This window comes from Chironomus tepperi, unplaced genomic scaffold, assembly GCF_022539635.2.
Source record: "Chironomus tepperi strain 1889 unplaced genomic scaffold, CSIRO-AGI_Ctep_v1 contig_48, whole genome shotgun sequence".
Taxonomy (NCBI): Eukaryota; Metazoa; Arthropoda; class Insecta; order Diptera; family Chironomidae; genus Chironomus; species Chironomus tepperi.
Window position 1 is genome coordinate 22,942 of NW_027226170.1, and position 9,556 is coordinate 32,497.

The window sequence follows — 9,556 nt, forward strand, 5'->3', positions numbered from 1 at the left end:
CTAAAAAATACCTAAAAGATTACATTTTGTATTGTTTGATGTTTTCTTGTTTGATGCTGCAATGTTTGATAAATGTTTTAAAGCAATGATTTGAAATTTTAAACGAATAATTTGAAAACCACGTGTTTAACGGTCAAAAACGGCATGAAATGTTCATTGTCTTAATAAACTGCTTCAAATATCAATTACTTCTTATCTATAAAAGTAGGCACGATGTCTGAGTTTTATCAGAAAATTATAGAAAAATCTGAATAAGAAGAAAATAAGAAAATTCATGATTCTATTATTGAATTCCCATGAATTGTTTATTTTATTATTATTTCGGCACCATGACAATTGGGCGAAATTGTAATACATTATGCTTCAAGACAAGTTTTTCCTACATAACCATATTCAACTTTAAAAGTAAATGTCAAAAGAAAAAATTCACAGATATGAAAAAAAAATAATCGTGACTTACAATGTATAGTTATTTATGCTTACCATGTAGATATGTTTATAATAGAAGGAAATGAAAAAGTACGAATATCACTTTGTGGCATTCGATAAAACATATCTATCTATTTCATGCACGAATCACCCTGTCTCTGTCTGATATTCCTTTTCCTTTTAGATCTGATTGCAAATACAACCAAACATCCTTGCTTAATATATATTATTGTATAGAAATATTTATGTTTTGCTGTATTCCTGCCTATGATGAGGGTCTAATGCGGATTGTGTGACGTCGTATGATGCCTGAGCTGTCTATGGAATGTAGTCATTGAGGAAGATCATCTTGAATATCCAGAAGACACTTCAAGAAGCATTTGAAACTAGTTTTAAATTTTTAAAATGCTCTAAGCTCCTCATGGATGGAACTATCACATAATCTAGGCACGCACCCCCAAAAATGAGTTTCCTTTTGAAATAAAACTTTTTGACGAAGTGAAATTCGACGCGATTGGAATTTCATGTTTTGGCTCATTTTTTAGTTTCGCGTACAATTTGTGAATGACTCGACGGGTTTCACATTTGCTTTGTTCTCTTTATTAATCCTCTGTTATAATTGTTGTGTTAATATTTGAAAAATTATCGACGCTAAGTGATTTTTTGTAGAGCTAATGATCTAGGAGATAGTTCTACTTCCGTTTTATTGAATATTTATAAATTCTATATTATAGTGAAAATTTTGCATATAATAAATTGATTCCTATTAGTCCATTGTGTATACACTGTCAATTATTGATTTTTGTATTATATTAATAGATATTTAATGATGATTTCGCCAGCAAATCTATGTGATATTAAAGATCGTATCCATACAAATGAGGAAAGTAAGATATATCGTATAATGGATATCCAATAATTACTAAATCAATCAATTCTTCTTGTTCATTATTGTGTTAAAAGAAATAAATATCCTGGGTAGCATCAATACTGTACTTAAGGAACGTCATGAGATTGAATCCAATTATAATCATCTACAGTTAAAGTTCAATCAAATCCAAACAGATCATACAGAAAGGAAAGAAAAGGTAAAGTTTTTAACTCCTTTAACTTGTGCTCCAAAAGCTTGTTTAGTTCCCTTCTCAACCAAATAATAAAAATTAGAGCATAGAAAATATTTGTGTCTCCTTTTATTTTGGAATGAATGTCTTTGACCTAAATATGCATTAATATGTTTCTGGATGGAAGTTTTGCTAATTAAAATTCACTTCCACTCAACAGCAAACTAAATCAATTCACTTCTACATATATGTTCTTTAACGGATATTCTATTTCATAATCTAATTCCTGAATAATAAATCAAAATCAATCTTTCAGTACGATACGAGTAGAAAACGATATTTAAATGAATTAGAAAGTCATGGCCAAGAATTATGTAAGGAACATGCTCACATATTGCATCAAATAGAGCACATAACATGGCATTTAGAAGGATGTACGAGACATCGTCCATGCATGGGAAGACAACAAGATACGTGTCCAAAGAAGTCCGCACCCATGTCTAGTTGTACACAGACATCGGCACCAACCTGTAATCGACCATCAGCAATGGTAAGATAATTACATGGAAAGTCATCTCATTCCAATGCAATTCATAAAATAGCACATTCAATCATTCGTTCACGCTTGCATTCATCTCGTTTCAAAAAAATTCGAAATACCTGGCGACAATTAAGGATCTTTCTTGTCAGGCAAACCTGAAGAATACATCTGAGCGCTTAATCAAAAGTATTGTAGATTTACGTAAGAAAATTTACATTGTACAAGATAAATTGGAGAATGAAGTTAAGGTAAGGAGCTTTAATATGATTTTTGGAAGTACTTATTGACATGATCCTTTACAGCGCAAGAAAGAAATGGAAAAGAAATTGTCAGAGTTGCGCAAGGACATTTCTCGTCAGAAGAAATCGCTCTCAGTGCGACGAAATATTCACAATCATACTCCTCTGGCATCATCAACTGCTGCGACATCTTTAACTCACTGCCCATCAATAGGAATGAGCTCACAAACTGGACATTCATGTTCATCGTTGCCACCTATAAAAAAGTCACTTTTAGCCAAATAACATCGCGCCAACTCAGAAGGAGAGTGTCTTAATAAATGTCATCAAAATCGACATCATCATCATCAGCAGCAGCAACATCAACATCATCATCATCACATGCATACAGCCAAGAGAAACCTCACTAGATCAATCTCTTGTTCATCTGCAACAACTGCCAATGAGTAGAAGACACAAAATCTTTTCTGAGTTGCTTACTATTTTCCTGTATTTAACACTAAGCGGTGAGAAGCAGCTATTGTTTCTTATGCCTTGATATATTAAAATCGCTTAGAAAGATCTATAAATTATTAATATTGTAATTGTTTATGGCTATGGCTTGTCACGAGAGGATATGTTGTGTTTCAAAGAAATAATGAAAATATGTCACTAAGCCATGCAATATTGACGTCATTTTCTTATCAAAGGGCATATCCTTGAATTCTTTAAGCATGCAAATACTTGTCATATATCATATGCTTTTTAAAAATTACATTAGAAATGCTATAATATTGATTGTTGAGTTATTTTCAATGTTTTTGCTTAAGAAGCAGGTTTTGTTGGCATTATCTATGGTTATTGATATCTTTAGAAGTAAAGCACGAAAGGTTCTGCTTTCTTCCATTTTAAATTCATAAGCAACATGTATTTAATGTAAGTAAAAATATTTAAAGCCTTTAGATTTGATGATCAAGTTATTTAAATAAAATTAGGCCACTGAGAAGCTATAATAGTTACCACTAACCACAATTATGCATAGTTTGTTATGTACTCAGTAACAAGAATTAAACATTCATTCACTACATACTTCTTGTCAATGATTTGTTGCGGGAGGAAGAATGAACTAAAATATACAACAAATTTTAGTTCTCTAGTGTTAAAAATCTGCAAAAACAATTAATTTTATCTGCTTAATTAAGACTTAATAAATTTGATTCATAAGCTAAAATATGTCTAGTATGATTTACTACAATCGATTATGAATAAAATAAAATACTTGTATTTTACCGACAACCTTGATGTTTTTAAATTCTAAAATGTAAAAAATGTCATAAGCATCTTTCCTATATCTCGATATCTTTTTTCCGATTACAAGCACGAAAAAGCAATTATTGTATTGCTGCTTTGCTTACTGGGGCTTGTTTACTTATGATGTGGAACAAAAAATGGGGTTATTGATCTCAGAGACAATATCAGAAATTTTTGAATTGTAGAAGGGGATTTTTGGGGGGTAAGAGTTTGGCTAGGAGGGTTCGAGGATGGATTGAAAAAATTTAAGAAGGTTTTGGAATTAAGTGCCCGAAACACTCTAAGAGGCAGCTCAGTACTCACAACAAAAAATGTCTTGGTTTGATTGGACAATTTATCAATTTTGGACGGCTTAGGTTAATGCCCCCTATGAAAACGTTTGGAAGTTACTAAACAGTACCTGCATTGTACCGCTTGGAATCATGGCATCAAAATGTGTACTCAGCAACAAAATTGTAGCCCCTTCCATCCTCTAAGTGTGACGTAATTTCCGAACATTCACTAAGTCAAACTTCATAAGGGTTAACTTAGTGACTATTGTGCAACTCATGAACCAGATGTTTTAGTCTCCCGTATTTCTAATTAATTTATTCATACATGTTGTCAAGTGCACATAAGTATAAGAGTTTTGCATGTCAATATTGCTTAAAGAAATTTGAGAACAATTGGCAAGGACAAGTCGTGAGGCTGAATAAATAATTCGATTGCTTCAAAATCGACTTTCTAATCAATTGAGTGTTTAATGATTCAGTTGAATACAAACGTAAATCCTGGTATATCAACAATATCACTTTTATCTGTGCATTTGTAGGTATTCAGTTTGTGATTAGACACATTATCAGTTATTTGTTTTTGCTCATATGTTCTTTTCTAGTTTGTGTTATTAATAATATTTTTCTTTTTTTGTCAATATTGACATTCGACTAAATGACTGGATGGGATGTGCTACATAAAATGGGTTTTGATTTTGAAACCTCAAATTTCAAAAAAAAAATCATTTTTATCAAAATCAGTACAATTTTTTTATGGTTCGTGGATTTTATATGAGGCAACTCATCGGTCATCACTTGAATACCAAAATTAGGTCTAAACAGATGAGAGGTTGACCACAGATGACATTTATTAAAATTGTTAATTTTTTTTTAAATTGATATATTACCCGAATGGCATAAGTCTGTTAATCGATCCTAAATCTGGTAATAGGCTGGCGTGTCTCTGTTCAGAAGTCGGCTTGACTCCTACATGGTTAAGAATTTAAGCGCCTTAAATCTATTAAACTTACAAGAATATCCGAATTCCCATTTTATACTTATTCTACAGAAATAACTTTTCCAACTATGATTGTGTGAAAACTTTATTAAGTAGATTTTTTCCAGACTTTAATAGTGATATTAAAATTAAAAAATGCTTTTAAAACTCATAGTACTTACAGACATACATGCATAGGAAAACCAGACGAAAAGATAAAAAATGGTAACCTAGAAATTCTTATCAAATTTTCTTTTTAATCTCTAGTGCAGTGTTTCTTAAACTTTTTGAGACGCGACACAGACCGACGAACTACATTTCCACCGTAAAAATGAATCAAAGTCAGCTGTTCTGTTGCTGTCAGGGTTTCTTTGCGTTTTACCATTATACGGCAACTTATCAGTGGCTAAGCAAACAGGTTGTGCTGCTCGGAAATAGAACACATTTTTAGGGTGTCATCCAGCATTTTGTTGCAAATCTGAAAATGGTCCGAAGATTTTACTGACACAGTTTAGTATCGCGGATCATAGTTTAAGGAGTACTGGTCTACTCGAAGTAGAACCAATTATTCATATTTATGGATACGTTTTGTTTACGTTAGTGTATCCATGGAAATTTATGAATGAAAAAAAAAAGTTGCTTTTCATAAATTTTATAATATTATTTAAAGCTTTAAAAATCGATTGATTAAGTAAGTAAGTGACAGTCCCGATAAATAAAAGTGTACCATCCATATTACATAAATAAATTTCATGTAAGCAGGCGAGAATTGAAAATCCAATTATGCTGAAGTGAAATGAAAATTAAAGCTAAGGTTTTGCTGTTCAAAAGTGACGTATTTCATTCATAATTGCCGGTGCTGTGGACATTCCCAAAAAAAATTTTCAATTACGTATGAGAAAAATCAATCACATTTTGTGGGTGTTCTGTAATAAAACACAAAAAAAAAATACAAAGCAATAATTCTATTGTCTGTCACGTAATTAGCGTTGAAACATTCATCAGTTCCTTCTACAATTCCTCAATTTTTAATCTGATTAGAAGCATTTTGAGTGAGAAGTTATATATAAGTTACAATATTTTTTGCATACAAACTTCAGTTCGTGTTTATAACTCATTCTATAAAGACGTATGAAAGAGTTCTTTTAGTAGTAAAGCAACTGTGATCGTGTGTGTATTCCTAAGTATTAATTATACTTGTACAAAAAAAAGTTAACAAAAATTTTTATGATAAAAAAGTTCAAACTTATTTAATAAATAAATACAAAAAAATGTCAACAACATCATCACGAAAGGTTTATAATATGTATGAACGTAGACAAGCAATTCCGATAATTTACGTACGCGGTAGTCATTATGATGTTGGCTATGATGTGGTAAGTTTTTTATGACTTTTCTAACGAAAGTGAGAATTATTCAGTGAAATTGAAATGAATTTAAAATGAAAAAATTTGCACAAGTTGCTCTAAATTTAGTTCTCATCGATTGGATTAATGCCAATCCATGGATTGCTTTCATACACATTCTGGTTTAAAATGTAAATTTAGTTTCCTCTACTTAAAATGAAGATGAACTTGAAAAGATATGAGTAATACTTAATCATCTGTTTAGAACTCGTTTTGTTTGGCTGAAAGAGATGTCTACAGAATTTCAAGTTTCCTGCGTCACCTAAAATCTATTCAAGATAAAGTCTGGATTTTATGAAAAATTGTTCTTGCTTAAAATTCTGACAATGTTTAAAATGCCATAAGGTGCTAATTAATCATCACATAGCTAAATATACTTGGAATATCCATGTCAAGCATAGTGAGCTATGTTGAGCATAAATGTTCTTAATTCTGTCAATACAATGTATAAAATAAGAATTCAGCCTTAATTATTTGCCAAATATAGTCAAGACAGATATCATAGTGGCTAATTAAAAATTCTGAACCGATCTAAATGAAAAAAGATACCAGCATAAATGCTCTCTGTTGCTAATTTTAATCACACAAAAAATAAATATTGCGAATCGGCATGTTTAAAATAAAGGAACATTGCATTCACGTGATCTTAATTTACCGTTTAATTAATTTCTGATATTTTCAATCATCAAGTCCAAATAAGCAAAACCTGTCATCGGTAGCTACCCGATCAATTCATTTGAAAATGTTGGCGATGGTGTAATTCCGACCAATAATGCTAAGTGATGTAGACTTAACGATAAGACCGCTGTACGAATATTCAAAAGTGTGTATATTGGGCTACAAATACAAAATGAAATGATCAGGTTAAAGACAGAGTTTAAGTTCAAGGTGACCATTTGGCAATAACTTTGAAAAGCATAGACATCACGACATTCAAGATCACTCAAAAGAATTTTTTATGTGCGATTTTTTATTGTTGAGGAAATGAGTTGATGTGACGATACTAAGCTTATGTCGCTAAGTTTATCAGACATTAGATCTGCACATGTTTAATTGTACTAATTAGGTAATCTAGACATGCTCTTAGCTTAAAACATGCAATTTGATCTTCAAATGTGTCACAAATTCTTAGTTCACGGCGAGATGTTAACAAGGCATTTAAAAATTGCATTTTTTGGTACTAAACTTGTAACTGCCTAGTTAGCTGCAACCGCAAGCCACTAATTATCTGTAACCACGATTGTGTTTTCCTGGAACAAATTTATTCTGAAGATTGATATCAAAATAGAAAATTCTAGAATAAATTGTGTGAATTTGAATTTTTAAGACAAGAAATCCACGTGATTGATTAAGTTTTTTAGTGCATGTGCAGCAAAAGACGCTATTGTATTAATTAATTAACGCTACAATGATTTCACTAATAACTATTTTAATTATGCATTTCTATAGGGCCGTACTTTCGCTGCTCTGATTCGAGAATTCGTCAACGTTTTTAAGCCATTAAATGAAGCCTTCATTCCACTTTACAACTCACCACAAGGACGTAAGTGACATAAAATAATTAATTAACATTGTATTCTAAGAAATGTATATCCTTCCATAAATTTAGAGACTGTATATAATGAGACATTAGCTACTTTGAAACAATCATTTCCTCAGTATATTGATGAACTGCAAGGAATAGCTGATGGAGCACAGGTGGAATTTTACAAGGTAAAAATTGCACGCAATAGAAATTCTATTTGTATAACCCGACTCTATTAAAAGAGTCATTAAAATATAGACTATGAATTCCATTTCGAGTAATTAAGTAATATAAAATATTAAGTTCTAATTCATGAATTGACACTTCATGATTATTAGGTGTTTGGCTAATACTTTAAAAATCAATTATTGAAACATTATTTCACTTCATTTATTGACAGCTATTCCTACTACATTTGGATGAAATACTTCCGAATGTTGTTGACAATAACAACTCAATCGATGCACCAATCGGATGTTCATCAATTTGCGTCAATGAACCTGATCATGTAAGGCTTCTTATTTATTCATACATAATCTGATTTAATGATGTAAATTTTGTTATATACAGGAGGTGCTTGGACATACGGAGGATGCATTATCGGAAAATTTAAATAATTACTACTTCGTATCTGCCCACATAATTAATAAAGATCCACAAGGAAAGTATAAAGTAAAGGAAGAAAGATTTACATCACTTTGTTACGCCGGACATTTGCCAGGATATACCATGAATTACAATCATCACGGTCTTGTGTAAGTCTAGACATTAAAATTGCAGACAATTTAAAGTAATCATCACTTTTGTTTTCAGCTTTTCAATCAACACCTTAAGTGCACGAAAACTTAATAGCGGTAAAACACGTAAGTATTTTTAAATCAATTACTGGCTATCGATCTGTCGATAAAGCAGAATTACTTTTTTGTTGTGTAGCTCGTCATTTTATAACAAGAGCTTTACTATCGGCTGAGAATTTCTATCAAGCTCAACAAATTTTAAGAGATAATGGTGTCGGTGCTGCTGATGGATGTTCTATAAATATGACTTTCTTGAAGTAAGCTTTGGTTCTTTTATACCTAAATTGTTAATACTCATTGATTGAATTTGAAAATATAGACAAGAAGGCGACCGTGTATTTCATAATGCGGAAATGGGACCAGCCATTGACAACAACAAAGAATCCCAATTGAACATTCTCACAGTCAGTCCAGGCGAATGTATAATGCATTGTAACAAATATTTGAGACTAAAAGTTCCAGAAGTTACCGGTCTCATCATTGATTCATCAATTGAAAGAATGGAAACATTCCAAAAGTTTACCAAACCAAAGTCAAAAGAGGATGTGATTAAAATGCTTGGTGATACAAGTGCAAAGGATAATAAAGTATTTAGAGATGAAGCTGGAGTTGAGGAATTTTTGAAGACAATATGCGTAGGAATTTTTGATTTGAAGGCAAAGACATGGAGCATATACAAGGATAATCCAAAGACAAATGAACCACTTGTTGTATTACCACTGGTATTAAAAGAATAGACATACGTTTTTAATTATTATGAGTTATATTTTGGATATAATAAAGTTCCAATTCATTGCAAAAAAGCATTTAATTACTTTAATATTCCGTCAAAATTGTTACAATTAACGCAACTACAGACGCAATAAGGGGACAATTACAAAGTGATGTCCTTCAAATTATCGACTTTAATGATGCTTCTAATTGTCCACAAATCATCTGTTAATTGCTCATTTGCCTCCTTAACCTACTCCCCACTTATTAGACATCACTAATGAATGATTGCTTCTAATTCAAATTTAG

At 31.4% G+C, this 9,556-nt stretch overlaps 2 protein-coding genes across 3 annotated transcripts; both read left to right on the top strand.

Moving 5' to 3' along the window:
- The first annotated feature begins 994 nt into the window (after positions 1-994).
- Positions 995-3,438, top strand: LOC139099977 (uncharacterized). 2 transcript variants are annotated; one of them, XM_070652533.1, is made up of 5 exons: positions 995-1,316; positions 1,393-1,517; positions 1,807-2,040; positions 2,166-2,279; positions 2,334-3,438. In XM_070652533.1, the coding sequence occupies exons 1-5, from the start codon at positions 1,256-1,258 to the stop codon at positions 2,553-2,555; spliced, it is 756 nt and encodes a 251-aa protein (XP_070508634.1). In that variant the 5' UTR covers positions 995-1,255; the 3' UTR covers positions 2,556-3,438. The 2 variants fall into 2 exon arrangements, with proteins under 2 accessions (XP_070508634.1, XP_070508635.1); XM_070652534.1 differs by having other exon boundaries at positions 2,181-2,279.
- A 2,484-nt stretch (positions 3,439-5,922) lies between these two features.
- Positions 5,923-9,342, top strand: t (C45 family peptidase tan). Its single transcript, XM_070652532.1, has 8 exons — positions 5,923-6,184; positions 7,664-7,757; positions 7,824-7,927; positions 8,140-8,247; positions 8,310-8,494; positions 8,553-8,602; positions 8,673-8,793; positions 8,856-9,342. Exons 1-8 carry the CDS (start codon positions 6,080-6,082, stop codon positions 9,271-9,273), a joined length of 1,185 nt encoding a protein of 394 aa, XP_070508633.1. The 5' UTR covers positions 5,923-6,079; the 3' UTR covers positions 9,274-9,342.
- The last annotated feature ends 214 nt before the right edge of the window (positions 9,343-9,556 follow it).